This window comes from Poromitra crassiceps (assembly GCF_964638095.1).
Source record: "Poromitra crassiceps genome assembly, chromosome: 14".
In the NCBI taxonomy this organism is placed as follows: domain Eukaryota; kingdom Metazoa; phylum Chordata; class Actinopteri; order Beryciformes; family Melamphaidae; genus Poromitra; species Poromitra crassiceps.
Window position 1 is genome coordinate 21964002 of NC_139633.1, and position 18348 is coordinate 21982349.

The 18348-nt window shown below is 42.7% G+C and overlaps 2 protein-coding genes across 3 annotated transcripts in view; both read left to right on the forward strand.

Moving 5' to 3' along the window:
* LOC310788783 (heterogeneous nuclear ribonucleoprotein C-like) overlaps positions 1 to 11410 on the forward strand; it is a 57318-nt gene extending 45908 nt beyond the window's left edge. The window contains exons 4-8 of one of the 2 annotated variants that reach the window (XR_014553309.1): positions 2560 to 2729; positions 5912 to 6025; positions 7561 to 7615; positions 8927 to 9087; positions 9834 to 11410. Coding sequence is in view for 1 of the 2 variants with exons in the window: in XM_083650358.1 (XP_083506484.1) it covers positions 2560 to 2729; positions 5912 to 6025; positions 8927 to 9087; positions 9834 to 9872 (484 nt within the window). In the remaining variant the exon portion in view is untranslated. The remainder of the gene's footprint in view (positions 1 to 2559; positions 2730 to 5911; positions 6026 to 7560; positions 7616 to 8926; positions 9088 to 9833) is intronic. The other variant, XM_083650358.1, reaches the window with a different exon arrangement.
* Positions 11411 to 12481: 1071 nt separating this feature from the next.
* Positions 12482 to 18006, forward strand: uraha (urate (5-hydroxyiso-) hydrolase a). The gene is made up of 5 exons (XM_083650346.1): positions 12482 to 12770; positions 13175 to 13444; positions 17248 to 17387; positions 17521 to 17656; positions 17860 to 18006. Exons 1-5 carry the CDS (start codon positions 12672 to 12674, stop codon positions 17947 to 17949), a joined length of 735 nt encoding a protein of 244 aa, XP_083506472.1. The 5' UTR covers positions 12482 to 12671; the 3' UTR covers positions 17950 to 18006.
* The last annotated feature ends 342 nt before the right edge of the window (positions 18007 to 18348 follow it).

An 18348-nucleotide genomic window follows, 5' to 3' on the forward strand; every position in this document is an offset into this window, starting at 1 on the left:
ATGGGGGTCCCCCAAATTCGGTGGCGCCCGTAGTGCGCCGCCAAAAAACAATTGCCCATGTTTTTTGGCCGGAAGAAAATTCCCAGCGTTTTTTTCCGGCAATGCCCAAAGGGCCGCTTTTTTGCTCAAATTGTGGCCGTTTGAAGCCAGATTTAGAGGAATATCTCATTTTATATTAACATTAGGATTAGACTGTCAAACATTCTGTCATTCATCTAGTTTGATAGTTATTGAGAGTTGATTTGAGTTAATGAGTTATTAATTTGAGTTAGTGTGGACCAGTGATGTCACAGGTCCACACTTTAACACTCAATAACTGTCAAATTACCGTAAATTCCGGACTATAAGCCGCACCTTTTTTCCCGTTTTTTGGGCTTTTTTGGCCCCTGCGGCTTATATAACGGTGCGGCTTATCTATGGATTTTTTTTTAAAAAAAAGAAAAAAAAATCTCTCTTTTTTAGCACTCTTTCTAACTATAAATCCACTTCTGTTTTAATTTCCTCTCTTGCCCTCTTTTCACCACACTGTATGACACTGTATGACACTGTGTGCACTGTAAATAACAACACAGGTGGTGTTGTGTTATGTTGTTTTGTTGAAATGTTAATAAATGGGAGCTTCCTCAAACAGCCATCTCTTTCCCGACAATCCCCTCTGTGCATGAACCCTTACATATGGTAATTAAACATTAAAACACAATAAAAAAAATAATAATAATAAAAAAAAAATACCATTAAAACACCCGCGGCTTATAGTCCGGTGCGGCTTATATAAGAAAAAAATAGTCAACTTTGCAGGTGCGGCTTATACACCGGTGCGGCTTATAGTCCGGAATTTACGGTAAATGACAGACTTCAAAACAGTTTACAGTTTTCTGATATACTACTGATGTTCTAATGATACAAAGCTGGTTGAAAATGGGCAGAGTGTTCCTTTAACATAAATAATTTAATTCTTACATTGAAAAAAAAATTATTTGAGGAAAAAAAGATATATGTATATACTGTATATATTGTGGGAGTCCCACAGGTGTTATTGACTATGGGGTCCCAGACTCTAGCTATGGGGTCCAATACCCCATAGGTCGCCCCATAACTCGAACCCTCTCCGGTATCTCCTTGTTTGAGCCTGAGCTTCCATTCTCAGAGATGACACTTCAAAGCCTGTGGAGCAATAACACAGTGTCTATATGTGTCTATATGTAGCAACAGTGTCTATATGTGTCTATATGTGCCTATGTGTAGCAACACAGTGTCTAATGTGCCTCTGCAAACTGCTCTAAAGGACTTTAAACTGCCTTAAGTCTTTGGCCTGTCTGTCCCCCCACTCGGACAATGCTCAAAGCCTCTAATCTCACACACTTATGGTGGCCTACACTTCATCCTTACAGTATGTGACGGGTGGAGAAATTGCTGCGTAGGGGAGAGACACTTCACAAAATATAAATAAAACAGAGACAACTTTCAGATGGTGGACTCCCTCTGACTGACAAGCTAACAGCTCCATCAGCTGCTCCTCCAAGCCCTTCAGCTGACAGTTCACCTGCCTGTGATCCAGAAGTGTTTTTCACTGTCTTCAGCAGCTTGTATAGAGATACTGGCTTCACACAGACCGCTTCTATTTACTGACCAAACATCCATCAAATCATACTCGTATATTTTGACTCCCCTTAGTTCCCACATTTCCTGCAGCTTATGATTGTTTGGATTGGATCCCGGGACTCACAGTCACACCAAAAAAGGCGCACACGCACGCACGCACGCGCACACACACACACACACACACACACACACACACACACACACACACACACACACACACACACACACACACACACACACACACACACACACACACACACAGTCGTTTCTGTGACCACTATGTTTGAGTGTGATACACCGCCGCTGTCACCAGCACTATAGCCTGGCTGACGGGGAGCTATTGATTGGGCCCTGACAGAACCAATTACATTCAGTGGCAGATAGAGACATGGAGCCGTCCACACACAGGGAGGAGGGAACAGCACAATGACAACCCAGAGGAATACAGAGAGAAAGTAAAAGACAACGGGGCATGGGATATAAAAGAAAATCATATTTATCCCTGAGATGACTGAAGTGAACATCTCCCTTCTTTCATTCTCAGGTCTTTCACACAATTGATCTTATTCCAGCTTTGTATCGTCATCTTTTGCATTGCACTATTGTGCTATTTAGATCAAGCTAAATACTGCTTATTGTGGGGGGGGGGGGGGGGGGCATCTGATGCACCTGTGTCTGTGTATTTCCTTTCTTTGCCAGATCTACTTTTTGTCCTGATTCTCCCTCCCTCCCTCCCTCCCCCTCTCGCTCTCTCTCTCTCTCTCTCTCTCTCTCGCTCGCTCTTTCTTGCCCTTTCGTCATGATTGCAGTCAGACAGTCAGTTGGGGAACATAGAGAAACACCTTCACACAGAGTCGATACAAATAGGACATGCTGCATTAGTAAGTTGCGGGAGACTTGTTTGACAGATTTTCAGAAGTGTGTGTGTGTGTGTGTGTGTGTGTGTTGAATTCACAGGGTGTACGACTACCAGCGTGTGCCGGCCTCCCTGCCTCCGCTGCCCCAGGGACCCAGTCTGGCCAAGCGTGCCCGCTCCTCCTCCTACTCCTCCGCCCAAAGACGCAGTCGAGACAGAACTCACTCCAAAAGCTCCAGAGCCCACTCCACCAGCGCCACCACAGCCAAGTGTGAGTATAACATGTCCACTCCACCAGCGCCACCACAGCCAAGTGTGAGTATAACATGTCCACTCCACCAGCGCCACCACAGCCAAGTGTGAGTATAACATGTCCACTCCACCAGCGCCACCACAGCCAAGTGTGAGTATAACATGTCCACTCCACCAGCGCCACCACAGCCAAGTGTGAGTATAACATGTCCACTCCACCAGCGCCACCACAGCCAAGTGTGAGTATAACATGTCCACTCTACCAGCGCCACCACAGCCAAGTGTGAGTATAACATGTCCACTCCACCAGCGCCACCACAGCCAAGTGTGAGTATAACATGTCCACTCCACCAGCGCCACCACAGCCAAGTGTGAGTATAACATGTCCACTCCACCAGCGCCACCACAGCCAAGTGTGAGTATAACATGTCCACTCCACCAGTGCCACCACAGCCAAGTGTGAGTATAACATGTCCACTCCACCAGCGCCACCACAGCCAAGTGTGAGTATAACATGCCCACTCCACCAGCGCCACCACAGCCAAGTGTGAGTATAACATGTCCACTCCACCAGCGCCACCACAGCCAAGTGTGAGTATAACATGCAGGCAGTGGTGGGGGAGTAGTGAACTACATGTAGTTGAACTATGTAGTTGAACTATGTAGTTGAACTACATTTTGCAGTAACTTGCTGGTAGTTCAACTACAGTACATTCATATTTGTGTAGTGAGTCAAGTAGTTAAACTACTTTTTGGTCATTTTTGTGTAGTTTAACACGTTAACTGCCAGCGACGTATGCATACGTCAAGCAGAATCCAACCGTTAACTGCCAGCGACGTATGGATACGTCAAAAAAATCGTTTTTTTTTTTTTGACGGTGGATCCTTGATCTGGCCCTTTTGCATCTTCTATTATACTGTTAGAGCCGCCGGGCGTGTGCAATCCATTCCGCCGACCCACTGAGTGGCGACAGTGCTCAGACTATTGAGTGTTGTTTGGCCAGAAACGCACGCATTCCAGCTGAGCTCAACCGAGGACCCAGAAGCGAACGAGCCTCATTCTCATACTGTAGGCGAAAACCTTTCACATGGGCGCACGGCGGTGGGGGCTTCCACAGGTGGACTGGGTGGAAAGCACACTTTGAAGCGCGCAGCATAAGCCTAGATTCACACAAGGCTTCGTCAAAGCTCTCAACCGAAAATCCAAGAACGGATTAAGCCACATCCACGCTCCCCGACGAGGGACCGCCAGAGAGAGGCTGCTGCTCACTGCTCAGACAGGCAGGAGAAACTGGCTTGTGACTGACAAACACGGAGACACGCCCACGGAGGGAGGAGTTGTAAGGAGAGGGGGTGCGGGTGCTGCTATGGAGGAAATTACTGTTCAGAACTATATTGTTTATGTCTGATGTCTCACTGATGCCAAAAATAAATGGTTAAAGTGACTGTTTGATATTGAATTTCACAAAACTGCGATTATCTCAGCTTTTTGTCTGAGACGCTGAAACCATGCTGTACTCAACGGCTAATATCTACATAACTACTAACTCTACAAACTAACTCTTTTAGACAGAGAAAGCACACATTCTATTAGTACTTTTGTGAACTTTGTGTTGACAAACTCCAAGCAGAAAATTATCCTTGGCTCTTGTAAAATGAGCCAGAATCCTCAAAAAAACCCTCTGGCAAAAGCTACCTACAGTAAAAAAAAAAAGGCTGGCAGTGAATGTGTTAACTACTGAAACTACAAACTACAAGTTTGGGCAATAAAATGAAAGGAATATATCTATTTATTTATTTTATTTGATCATTACTGTTGAACCAGAACCCCGTTTGACAGCACGGCCCCTTTTTCTTTCGTCCTCACCTCTTTGAAGGCAGCATAGACCGTGAAGACAGCCAGAATCTCAATAACCTTACTGTACTTCTTGACAAGAAACACAGCCTATGCTGCCTCTGATTGACCTGATATTCTTACCCTAAGCTTAACCAATCCTAGCCAAGACACATAGCCTATGCTGCCTCTCATTGGCTTGTCCTGAGAATCTTACCCTAACCTTAACCAATCCTAGTCAAGTCTTTACTGTTTATTTGTCTGATAAAACGAAACCCAGAAGAACCCAGATTGTTTACAGCTAAAATATAACATTGAATGTAGGCTATTGGGTAAACTTTCAGCTATTGCAATAAACTCAATTGAGAGGCATATTTTTTGCTGGCATTGTGCTTTTTTGTAGGCTATTATATTTTATTTCATATGTCACACGTACATTGTCAATTTAATGCATTTTTTTTTACAAAGTAGTTTGAACTACCGGTACTTTTTCTGTGTAGCTTGTAGTTTCCTAAACTACATTTCTCCCAGGGTAGCTTTGCTGTAGTTTCAACTACTTCCATGGTGAAGTAGTTGGTAGCTTCCTAAGCTATGCTTTCAAAGTAGCTTCCCCAACACTGCATGCAGGCTCCAATTCAGATTTCACTCAATGAAAGCTGCCCTATAAGATTTGTTTGTAAAACGGCACCTGTCATATCAGCATCTGCCTGCAATAGAGAAGATTTGCCCAAATGAAACTCTGCTTTAATAGATATCTCATCCTTTTCGTGTGCTTTAGTATAAAGCAACCACAGAGCGTGTGGATTGGTAAATCTGAGCACACTGTGTGCAGCTCACTGACATGCTGCATGGTTTTTTGGGGGTATTGAAATAGTAACAGTTATACCTCTCGTTGCTATTTGGAGGCGCCACCCTGTGAATGGTAGTTGCTTAGTGGAGATTTATGGCCCATGTAGTCCAGTTTCTCACACGAGACAAATGGTGCGCGGAGAAAAAATGATTTGTATTCAGACCAGGGCTGCACAGGTGCTTAACTCGGAGCATGGGTGGCATATCAGAGATGCTTAAATAGATCCTGGAGCAGTTTTTCCATTCAGAAAATCCTTCCTCAGCCATGCAGCTGCCCAAGCTGTTCAGAGATAAAATACCGGCATGCGCTAAAATACCCACTAAGTCGCATATCACAAGCTACTTTCCTTCGATCTCAGTGAGATGGCTTTTTTTCCCTTAACAAATACAAAATAAAATCATCAGTGCAGAACCTATTTATGTTGTTTCAGGACCCCGCCATCTTCCACACATTGACTGGAGTTCTGTGCTAATTTAAACCATTTCAATTCCACTTCTCCCTCTCTTTGTGTGGGCAGTGGGCATGGAGGAGCTGCAGGTGATTAAGAGGGAGCTGACGCTGATAAAGACACAGATCGATGGGCTACTGGACAGTCTGGACAGGATGGACACACAGAGGGACGACCACAAAGGTGAGACATAGCCATCAGAAAGACAGTGGAAGCAGACTGGGGGAGATCGAACGATAGATCATCTATTCACCTTATGTAGCCACGCCCATTTGACCCGGTTGTGTGGTCGTGTCACGACTTCCGGCTAAAAAAAAGAAAAAGAAAAAGGCAGGCTGCTCCAATATCATCTAACTCTGAATTAACTACCGTAATAATTTAGCCAATTGTATGCAACATACCAAATAAAAGCAAACGGCAATGTCTAAGAATGCAATGCCAACTGGCTCGTTAATTCTTGCATTCCACGGAATTACGTTAACGTCTGCGGCTGTTATAGACGTAAGTGGCTCGTGCTCGGAGGAGAGAAAACCATCTGAATCTTTTTTTGTTTGAGTCCAGGTATGTTTTACAAGAAAGTGCTCGTCATTGTCGACGATAACGTTATCTGACCTGGCTAACAGTGGATACTCCGCTTGCTTGCTGTGTACCGAGCTCAGTAGCTCAGAAGTAGTAGGCTACGTTCTTTGTTTTACCCCCTGCACTGTCCGCTACAAAAACAACTCTTCTTCTGACGTTCTTTTGTATTTCGCGCCGTGACCGCCGGAAGTGTTAACACAACCCGGAGGATTTTGGCCCACTGCCGCGTATGAACATAAGGTGAATAGAGAGGCAAAGTGACCGCCTACTTCCTGCTTCAGCACTGTACCAGAGATTTTCATCCGCCATTTATTTTCCCATACACATTTCGTAAAATGCGTATAAAAATAGTTTTACTGGTTCAAACCAAACGGTACAGATATATTTAGAAACAGGAGAGATCGCATAACATTTCACTGGGACCGAAACGTAAAAGAAATGTGGGTTTAAAGAAAATATTTTTTCAATGTTTTTTAGTTTTGGTCCGAGTTAAATGTTCTATGGTCTCTCCCGATTATAGAGTTAGCTGAACCGTTTGGTTCAACGAAGTACAACTATTTTATAAGCATTTTACGACATGTCTACGGGAAAAAATGGCGGATGAAAATCTCTGGTACAGTGCTGAAGCAGGAAGTGACGTTCCACTTTGCGTCTCTATTCACCTTATGTAGCCACGCCCATTTGACCCGGTTGTGTGATCGTGTACGACTTCCAGCAAAAAAGAAAAAGAAAAAGGCCGGCTGCTCCAATATCATCTAACTCTGAATTAACTAATAATTTAGCCAATTGTATGCAACATACCAAATAAAAGCAAACGGCAATGTCTAAGAATGCAATGCCATGTAACTGGCTCGTTAATTCTCGCATTCCAGGGTATTACGTTAACGTCTGCGGGTCTTATAGACGTAAGTGGCTCGAGCGCTCGGAGGAGAGAAAACAATCTGAAGCTTTCTTTGTTGGAGTCCAGGTATGTTTTACAAGAAAGTGCTCGTCATTGTCGACGATAACGTTATCTGACCTGGCTAACAGTGGATACTCGCTTACTTGCTGTGTACTGTTTTACCCCCTGCACTGTCCGCTACAAAAACAACTCTCTTCTTCTGACATTCTTTCGTATTTGGCGCCGTGACCGCCGGAAGTGTTAACACCACCCGGAAGAATTTGGCCCACCCCCGCGTCTGAACATACAGTAAGGTGAATATAGGCACACGAAAACCTTATTGAGGTTGTGGTCGACTCTGGGGGGAATTGCACTTTTTCACATTTCTGCTTGATTAACTCCACCAGTCCCAATCCCAATCAAAAGCGCTCAGCTCCATCTGTGCCGTGGGGAAATTGGAAGTTTCTTTTCACAAGAATCAGTCCCTCTTACATTCCCTGATAAATCAATGATTTTCCTCCAGTGAGAAATTCAAATTGATGGTGAGGTCAAAGGTCAAAGTGAGTGTGTTGTCTGGATATATGGTTGGGAGCAAAGCGTGGAACATGCTGAACATAGCCTGAGAACAGAGAAAAAAACACGGGACTGAGAATGATGGCAGGAGACAGCGGATGAGGGGAGAACAGCTCCACATCATCAGACATTCACACACAGAGCTGCTGCTGCCCTCCTGTGGACGACGGAACACAACACCGTCACTGCGCCTGCCTGCCAACCAGTCATGGCAACAGTCTCAGGAAATGGCATTAACAGAAAGCTTAATTGGTTTTACACTAGTCCTAATCACACTGATCGTGAATTAAAATGCAGACATATTATTTGTTACACCACTCATCTGCTCCAACAACACACTTCCCTCTGTGAGCATTAGATACTAAGTAACTGTAAGACGAAATGTTGAAGAAGACCAAACATAATATAAGGAGCTGCAACCTTATTATATTATATTATATTATATTATATTATATTATATTATTAGGCTGAAATACACATTGACACACATTGATTGGACTAAAAGGGAAAGTGTCCTGCAGGGCATTTTTGCACTTCAAAGAAGTGTGTGTGTGTGTGTGTGTGTGTGTGTGTGTGTGTGTGTGTGTGTGTGTGTGTGTGTGTGTGTGTGTGTGTGTGTGTGTGTGTGTGTGTGTGTGTGTGTGTGTGTGTGTGTGTGTGTGTGTGTGTGTGTGTGTGTGTGTGTGTGTGTGTGTGTGTGTGTGTGTGTGTGTGTGTGTGCGTGCCGTGCGTATTGTGTGTTTTTCCATCAACTTCGAATGTCCTTGGGCGATTGATAGCTCTCATCTTCATGTTAATTTATCTCAGGCTCTACTTGATTTCCCTGTCCCTCACTATCTAGCCCTGCTGTCTCTCTCCTCCCTCCCCCCATCTCCTCATCTGTCCTTCATTCTGTCACTCTCATGTTCTGCCTGTCAGCTGCTGCAGAGTCACTGAAATTGCACAGGCGCTTCTGTTCTTCTGTCCTTCACCCACAAGAAACATTTGCTGAACTTTCCTCTCCACACTAAAGGGAATCCAAGCTTTACGCGTTTTGTGTGCGTGTGTTGCAGGGTCTCCCCTGAGAGAGGACAGTCCAGTTGGCTCACTGTACGCTCTCTCGGCCAGCAGCCCTGAGCCCTCCCTCCCCTCCCTCTCTCCGCCCAGCTCCCGCCATCGAATCCAGAGGGAGAGCCCTGACCTGAGGGAGGCCGCCGATGACGACCACCACACGGTAAACGGACCGCACGATGATGCTTCACTTGAAGGAATTCCTGAGGGGGGAAAAGTGCACATCAGAGAGTGATGGCTCTTATATTGTATGGATATTATGGATAATTATCTTATCTCCTGTGGGAGTCTAGTCTGTATGTCTTGTTTTCATTGTGATTTAGCTGTTATGATGGTAATTTTTAACATTCATTGACAGACTCGGGTCACACAAATCTGTAAACGGTCTCCGCTCAGTTAAAATCCTCTTTACAAAAGTATTGCTATTTTCTCTAAAGGCAAGGAATCCGTTTCATTTTCAGTGTCTTTGTGCTGTTTCTTGGGAGAGAACATTGACTAAACCAGGCGCTTCTTCTTGCGCTAAATTCCCCATAGATTATAAAAAGAACTTCCATTCCAGAGGCAGGTTATAGAAGGAAATAGGAAAAATAATTAAGCAATAGAAAGGCAAAAGCAGCCTATTGGCATGAGATTGTATTATTATTATTGTTATTATTATTATTATTATTATTACCTATAATAATAATATAATTAATATTATTAGTAGTAGTAGTAGTAGTACTAGTAGTAAAGCATACAGACTGAAAGATGAGTGACTGTTTGTCTCTGGCTGGGTATATGGACATGTGAAACTAATTTGTACTTGCAGGAAGAGATTTTACTTAGTCATTCCAGGCTTGCAGTCTTCTTTGTTTTGAGTCTCATTGTTCTATCTGTCTGTCTGTCTGTCTGTCTGTCTGTCTGTCACAGATGAGCAACCACAGCTCTGACCTTGAGGACGAAATCTGAGGCTGCAACAGGAGAAGATAGAGAAGACATGGATTGAGTGCTGTGCCAAACATAGAGGAAGAGAGCATACCAACCCAACAGCCATAGGAACGGGGATCCACTCCCTCCAACAGGGTGTACATATCACATGAACACAATAGCCTACATTCAGCTGTATCTCAGCATCTCAATTCCCATCAACAGCCTCCAAGTAAAACAAAAACATTTTATTCTCCATAGCAAACTGGTTTTGGTTCCTCAGTCGTCATCTCCCTGTCCACCTTCTCTCTTATTTCCTCCTCTCTGGTACAACAAGAAATGTATGAAGGCACTGTCTATGCAGCAGGTGCAGGTACAGCCGATTGAGGAGAAATTGCACACACACACACACACACACACACACGTTATCCACAGAGTAATAATTATAAATGACAGCTGGAAGCTGGGGAGGTGAAATTCATTTTTCTTAAATCTTCCTAATCCTGCGTTCATACTGTGTGTATGAATGACTCTCAGTGTGTGGATCCACACCAATATACTCCAAATATAATATCATGTAAGCAGCTTATTCTGGTTATTTTACCCGCATTAATGGCTTTTTCTGCGTAGGCATATTCTGAGAACAGGCAAAATGTGCCAATAATAGATTACGCCTGTTAATCACACCTGTTTGCAGCATTTAATTTGCAAATTTGCTGCTCCATCGTTTTTACTTTTTTTTTGCAGGAAAAGTTACAACAAAGCAATAAAACATTAGAGGGAGATCGGTTTTTCTGCTATTTCAATAAAGGGAGTGAATTTCAAAGGACGTTGAATCAGACCACGCACTGTATAAACAGAAATATTTAGTGTTAATACAATGGAATATGGGCACTGTGAAGGTTCTGAATGAACAGTAAGCTATTCATGTGGAATTCATAAAGCAGTCTGGGTTGTAAAGGCAAGAAACAGACATTCATTCTTAGAGAGCTTTCTAAATTCACAATTTATCTTGGTCTTTCCTTTTTAGATATCACAATCTTGATTTGTCTTTTCAAATTATATGAATTTGTGATAGATTTGACAAAACCATGCCCCAATCATTCAAATCAGGTTGATTTCTGATTATGTTAAAACAACATTGTTGTCACACTTTTCATCAAATGAGTATTTTCTCTCCTTGAGGAATGTTATATCCATTTCTCTTCCACTATGTATCTCATCTGGCACTTTAAGATGTGGAGCGGCCCAGGTCATGAGGTCAATGTGTAATATTGTGTATTATTGTAAAACTTTCCTGTAATTGTGCAGCTGTCTGATTTTAACCTTGCATTTTGCTTTAGGACTTCTCATTTGTTCTGTTTTTTAAGAGAAGAAAAACAATGACGTTCTTATTGTGTTAGATGTTTTTGTTTGCATTCAACCAAGTGGAAACACTCAATGTCACAGTAGTAAAAGTATTTTCATATTGACTACGAATACATTGGAGTGTTTTTATTTTTATGATACTGAGAGAGCAAGACCAAGAGGCGGAGCGTGAGAGAGGAAACGTATCTGAAAATTCAAAAGAAAGTGGAAAATACATGTCAATACAGATCAAGGGTCATCTTTAATGAAATGTTTTATTTTATGATTAAAGCCCTTATACTGTCTGTATTACTTCACATTGTTTGCAAATCAATTTGGTGAGGAAATCAGTGATATAATGTGATGATTATGTTAGGGACTCCATAAAGAACACAGTTGAAGGCTGCGAGAGTGTCATTTTGCTTCAGAGTCAGGGTCAGTCATATGATCCAGTAGTCTACACATCTCCCTCTGAACACTGAAGGCTCCTGCCCTCAAGGCATGCCATAATGTCCATAATGAGCAGATCTGCATTGTGCTTTGGGGGCTGCTGTTCCAGGAGGACAGTACTGCAGACACTGCCCAGAATCAGAGGTAGGCCTACAGTCTGCAAGGGTTTCACCAGAGCAAATGCTCCAGAGAAATCAGCTTCCAAAACATCTTCATAGCCACAATGCAGCTGCAAGACAATCTATACCCCAGTCAAAAACACCAATTTCGCCCTAAACACACACACACACGTATGCCAAATGTCTGCCTCCTAGGGTGAAAACTGGTCTAGAGCAGTGGTTCTCAAATGGGGATCTGGGGACCCCCAGGGGTCCGTGAAAAGTTTTCAGGAAAATAAAAATAAAAACTTTGGCAAAAGCTTAATAGTTCAAGGAAAATATTGTAGCCTATGCTTTAAATCTAAAATGGTTAATGGATTACATTCTAATTTAACAAACCTATCAATTTAAAAGTCAAGCACGTTACCGTGGAAACAATTAAGCTTAGCCCAAAATCACAAATCAGAATGAGGGGGTCCCCGGTATATTTTCTATCTTGTAAAGGGGCCTTGGCTCAGCTGAAAAACATTTGAGAATCTCTGGCCTAGAGAGAGCAAGCGAGGGGCGGGGGGGGACTGCACAAAGAACGGAACTTTGTGTAAAAACATTGCACTCTCCGACTTCTTTAGAGTCACGGACTTCCTGTCGCGCGTGCGCCGTAGTGTAGAGCGGGGACCGTCGCCAAAACAAAATTGACTGACGAAGAGTAGAGAAGAGGCGAGTCGAGACCCAGTAGGACTTGTGAATGATGAAAAAAGCCAAGAAAATAAGTGCTAACCAGGAAGGCGAGGACAGTGGAGAGGCGGAGGAGGGGACAGAGCCCAAACGTAAGCATCGCCTACAAAAATACAGGACTGAGTGGGAAAACGACCCCAATTTTGCTGGTTGGCTGAAACCAGTATCAGACTGTGAAAGCAAAGCCTTTTGTTGTTTTTGCAACAAGCGGATGGTGGCTGAGATCACCGTTTTAAAAAATCACGTTAAGTCTAAAAAACACACAAGCAAAGGCATTGCCCCATTGTCGGAAGACCAGCTAGACACAGAGGTAAGTTCAACCCCACAGTTCAGCTCCAGGCTTATTTTATGTTATCCTCTTCTTTCAGCCTGGTACCTGCTGAAGTCCTCTCCCTGAAACTAGGTCGGTGGAAAAGGGGTATGAACTGCAGCTTGTTGGTGGTCAATCTGGGCACCCAGATTCTGTGAGTCTGACGAGTCGTGACGACTAATGAGCATTGACTCTGGGTTCCCTGATTGATTGTTGTCACAAATCCTTTCTATACTATCAAACTCAATGTGGCCACAAATAATTAACTACCACATGTTATGTAGTGCTTAAAAAAAGAAGAATCAATATGTTAAGGCTGCATTATATGTAATAACATGTATTTTCTTTGTTTGCAATTTCTTTGTTTTCACAATGAAAACTGGTGTTTTTTTACTTTTTTTCAGGAATGTGAGGACATGAATGGAGAGGCTGAGCAGTGGGCAGAGAAGCCAAAACGTAAGCGTCGCCTACAAAAATACAGGACTGAGTGGGAAAGCGACCCCGATTTTGCTGGTTGGCTGAAACCAGTTGCAGACTGTGACATCAAAGCCTTTTGTTGTGTTTGCAACATGCGGATGGTGGCTGAGATCACTGTTTTAAAAAATCACACAAAGTCCATAAAACACAAAAGGAAAGGCCTTGCCCCAATGTCGGAAGACCAGCTAGACACAGAGGTAAGTTCAACACCACAGTTCAGCTCCAGGCTTATTTTATTTTATCCTCTTCTTTCAACCTGTGATTTGAGCCTGGTTAGTGGTACCTGTACCTGCTGAAGTCCTCTCACTGCAGTGGTTGAAGGTCAATCTGGGCACCCAGACAATTAATGACTCTGGTTTCCCAAACTGGTTGATGGTTAACTTGTCACAAATCCTTTCTACACTATCAAACTCCATTTGGCCACAATAGTAACTCAGTTGCTCAGAGTTGCTACACTCAAGTCAACACCTCTGTCCTACATAAAAGGCAGGGATCAAGGCCACATTTTCTACATGGATGTTGGTCCAGCGTGGGTTGATCTCTAGAGTCCTAGTTTTTTAATGGAAATGTGTGTCTTTTAAAACAAAAACAAAAAATGTGAATATTTAATATTAAAAAAATCATAAACTCTGTTTGTCGTTGAACATCATGGCATTCAATACATCTGAAAACTGTTTGACTCAAGCAAATCGGTCACTATAAACTCACTATTACACAATACACACACACACACACACACTGTAATTCCATATATATTATAGGAACATTAGAATCTGGACAGTAGGCTAGTATTTTATTACGTCTTGCTTTGGAACATGGCCAATGCAATGTATGCCCTGCTCTATTTAAAATACTTAAAAACTATTATTCAGTGGTAAACTACAATTGGAATTTTCTGGCAATTATTTGATGGTTCAGGCTTTACAGGGGTGACGTCTGTTAATGGATAATTTGTAGAGTCCTAACAGGAATTTGCAGGTCGGGAACTCTGAGGTCATTGCCTCGGCAGTCAAACAAAACGAATGCCAGAACATTTACTTTTAAACAGGGATTAAATTACTTTTATTCCCATTAATCATGCTGTAAATGTGTCTCAATCTCACTGCAGTTCCCTTTGAGCATCCCTTCCCTGCATGTTCAAAGTATTGGAAGCAAAGCTAGTGAAAGGGGATCCTACACGATGACTGTGCTCTGTTGGCAAAAAGATAAGCACATGTGCACTGAATGACATGCTGAACAGCACGGTATGCAGACCCTTGTCAGGGTGATGTGATCAAATCTGGTGCTGCTAAAGTAACCACAAGATTCAAATTTCCAATTAAGATTACTGACCTAGATTGGATTTCCTTCAATTGTGCACATGAGCGCTCACAGGCTGCAACGACTAAAGGCTCATATTTTGTCTGGAAGTAAGGTAAGCATACGTACGTCTTTTGAGTTCTTTCTGTCACTGTGAGAACTGAGAGGGGCAGAGAAAACTCCAACAGGTCTACTGCAAAACAACAAGCTCAGTAAATTAAAGAAATGTTACTTCCATTCCATACAATTTGAGTAATTCCAAAATGGTTTGTTATTTCAGTGACTATTAATTATTGTGTGAATGTACAGGGTTCCTCAAAAGTATGGACTTTAATTTTAGGATTTTCCAGGTCTGGAAAAATATTGAAAAAGAAAAGAAAGTATGGAAAACATATTTGTGTTTCCAGACTATTGTCTATTGTGACTACTGACCATTTGTTTTTCTAAAATATTCAAATGCACAAGTTTTTTCATGGCGTCAGAATGTAACGTACATGTAACAGTTGGATTTTAAAACCATTTATTTACATAATAAACAACTAGCTGTATTCCCAACCTGGTCTCATACCCCGTTCAAGACAACTCGGACCACCGGAAAAAATGCATTCCGACCTGTAAAAAGTGAATTGAACTTTTTCCAGGCCGGAATTACAGCTTGGAAATTCAGGTATCATTCAGAGCTCCGCTTTGTCCAAGTTGACATCATATCCACACATCTCATCCAAAATGTTGCATTACCGCCTCCACTTCCCAGAACCCTCCTTGGTATTTCCCAGTGTTTTCCCTCCGACAGGGAAGTGCAGCGTGAACGCAAATATGCCAGGGGCGGAGGTTCCAAGATGAAACCTCCGGCGGTCTGAGTTGTTATGAATGCCATGAGTGCCTCAAAATACGGCGATTTGTCACACCCCCTCTGCGTCATTATTGCTGATGCAAAAGGGTACTGCGTCGTAATATGCTGAAGAAGGACCATCGGACCGTCTGGACTGGAGATCACCATGTAATGACAGTCTGAGGTTTACATAAGAGAAAGTCGCTCTAGGAAGAAGGGGTGGGAAATGGCTAACCCATAGCATTCCCGACTTGTAACTTTCTCGCAACAAAGGGACCTGGTTCGAGTCCCGACCCGAAACCATAACCCCAACTAAGTTGCTTTTGTTACCTAAACCCACGCGTTATTTGAGTTGCCTAAACCCAACCAAGTTGCTTTTATTGCCTAAACCCACCCGTTATTTGACTTGCCTAAACCCAACCAAGTTGCTTTTGTTGCCTAAACCCACCCGTTGTTTGACTTGCCTAAACCCAACCAAGTTGCTTTTGTTGCCTAAACCCACCCGTTATTTGACTTGCCTAAACCCAACCAAGTTGCTTTTGTTGCCTAAACCCACCCGTTGTTTGACTTGCCTAAACCCAACCAAGTTGCTTTTGTTGCCTAAACCCACCCGTTATTTGACTTGCCTAAACCCAACCAAGTTGCTTTTGTTGCCTAAACCCACCCGTTATTTGACTTGCCTAAACCCAACCAAGTTGCTTTTGTTGCCTAAACCCACCCGTTATTTGACTTGCCTAAACCCAACCAAGTTGCTTTTGTTGCCTAAACCCACCCGTTGTTTGACTTGCCTAAACCCAACCAAGTTGTTTTGCTTGCCTAAAATGACCCGGCGATTCAAGCCGAGGCCCCCAGGAGATTTTAAGCTGTGTGAACTGAACTTTGAGCTAGTGGCAGCAGTCTGGATCTGGCTTAACTAGGCTTGCTTGGTTTTGTTTAATTACAGAAATGCAGAGAGAGACTAATAATCGTCAATGCAGCAGCTTTCAAATAAATGTTATTGAATGAAATGTCCTTTTTTTGTGTTTTCAAATTTTGCCACAAATATAGAATCACATGTAAATTCAGTGTTGTTGCTAGAAGAAAACTGTCTTTTTCTCATCTTTTTGGCCTTGTGACTGCTTTACATCAAGCTTTGTTCAAGTTCAAGTTTATTTTTGCACAATTTAAAATACATCAAAGTGACAGAAGATAACAAGTAGCCTAGTAAACAGTGTAGGGCAAACAAATGTGTATGGGCTTTTAAAGCCTCCACCTAAATAATGAAGTTTCACAAAGTTATAGGGGAAAAACACACAAATAATATACTGAAAATAATATGACTACATAAAAATTATATCAACCAATACAACAATAACTAATAATGACCAAACCTACCTATAACCTAAAAACTATAAAAACACCTAAAACTAACCTAAGACCCTAAAAGCACTAGCCTGGGTAAACCCAGCCTCCACGTGACCTCTATCTATGTGCTATCAGTCATTGTGACTGATAGCACATAGATAGAGGTCACGTGGAGGCTGGATTTACCCAGGCTATAAAAGCACTACCAATGGTCCCAAGACATTATTTAATCAGTGAACAAGCATATCTTTGCAGCAACTGCTGCCAAATCTCTTTTTCAAAACAAGACACACATATTATTTACATTTTTATAGCATTTTTATATCCTCAAGCTCATTCCACACCTCTGCAACTATACTGAAGCTCGTACACCTAAGCTTACGCTTCTTACCCCTTATAATATGCTTCCTTCCAGTCCCTTATGTGTGTGAAGGAAGACAAGTCACTTTGTTGGGACATTATTATACCCAAGATCCCTTCAGAGGTCTACAGTGATGTTCTGGTGTCTCCTCTGTTGCTCTGTAGAGTGCAGCGATGGCAGTCTCAAGCAGTCCGCTGACCACCCACGTCTTGAACACTGCGACGGGTGGCCCTGCGTACAACATGGCCATCAGCCTCTATCGACTGGACACTTCCACTGCCATCTGGAGTCTGATCACCACTGGGTAAAAACCTGAGAGCAAAACACCATGTTACCATTTAAACGTCTGTGGAGAATCACAAACGTTCCTATTGTAAAATTCACAATGCCTTTCCTATGACAAACTTCAAATGGCCGATTGTGTCCTCTCTCCACAGGACTACAAATGAAGATGGCCGCTGCCCAGGATTAATCAGCAGAGACATGTTTACATCTGCTATGTACAAATTGTGCTTTGAGACTGGTCAGTACTGGCAGAGTATGGGGGAGACCTCCTTCTATCCATATGTTGAGGTGAGGAATGGATCAAATGGTTCAACATGCTCAGCTGTCATCCTTTAAGCAAACTATTCAGACTTTGTTGTGTTCTTATTTGTTTTTAAACTGACGAGTGGATAAGCGTGCCCATGTTGTCTTTGTGCGTGATGCAGTTAACACTCTGGGGTATCTTTCATCTAATTGCTGATCTCCTTCTCATGTTCTCCGTTTCTTTGCAGATTGTCTTCACTATAGACGACCCCAGTCAAAAGTTCCATGTCCCCCTGCTTCTTAGTCGTTTCTCTTACAGCACGTACAGAGGGAGCTAGAGGTCAAAGGTCTTGGCCCACTGATGCATAGAGGCAACTAGTACACCAAATAAATGAAAAGATGGGGACCGCACTCAAGGAATATCGTTTTTAATTTTCTTTTTCTTTAGCAACAAAACGTTTTCGGCCGTCCGGCCTTCATCAGTGTGCAATGAAGGCCGGTGTGATGAAGGCCGGACGGCCGAAAACGTTTTGTTGCTAAAGAAAAAGAAAATTAAAAACGATATTCCTTGAGTGCGGTCCCCATCTTTTCATTTATTTGTGACATTTCTATATTGGACTACGCACCTGTCTGAGCGCAGTGGTTACCTTTTCTACTTTCAACTAGTACACCAAAGACATTCATTCAGCAGCAGCTGAGCTGCCACTCATTTCAGTATACTGTATGTGGTGGTGATG

Excerpts from the sequence above, each read along its gene's own strand:
- uraha (XM_083650346.1), top strand. The coding sequence starts at position 12,672 with ATGGTGGCTGAGATCACCGTTTTAAAAAATCACGTTAAGTCTAAAAAA. Across the intron at positions 12,771-13,174 it reads AAGACCAGCTAGACACAGAG|GAATGTGAGGACATGAATGG; the intron begins GTAAGTTCAACC and ends ACTTTTTTTCAG. Across the intron at positions 17,388-17,520 it reads TGGAGTCTGATCACCACTGG|GACTACAAATGAAGATGGCC; the intron begins GTAAAAACCTGA and ends CTCTCTCCACAG.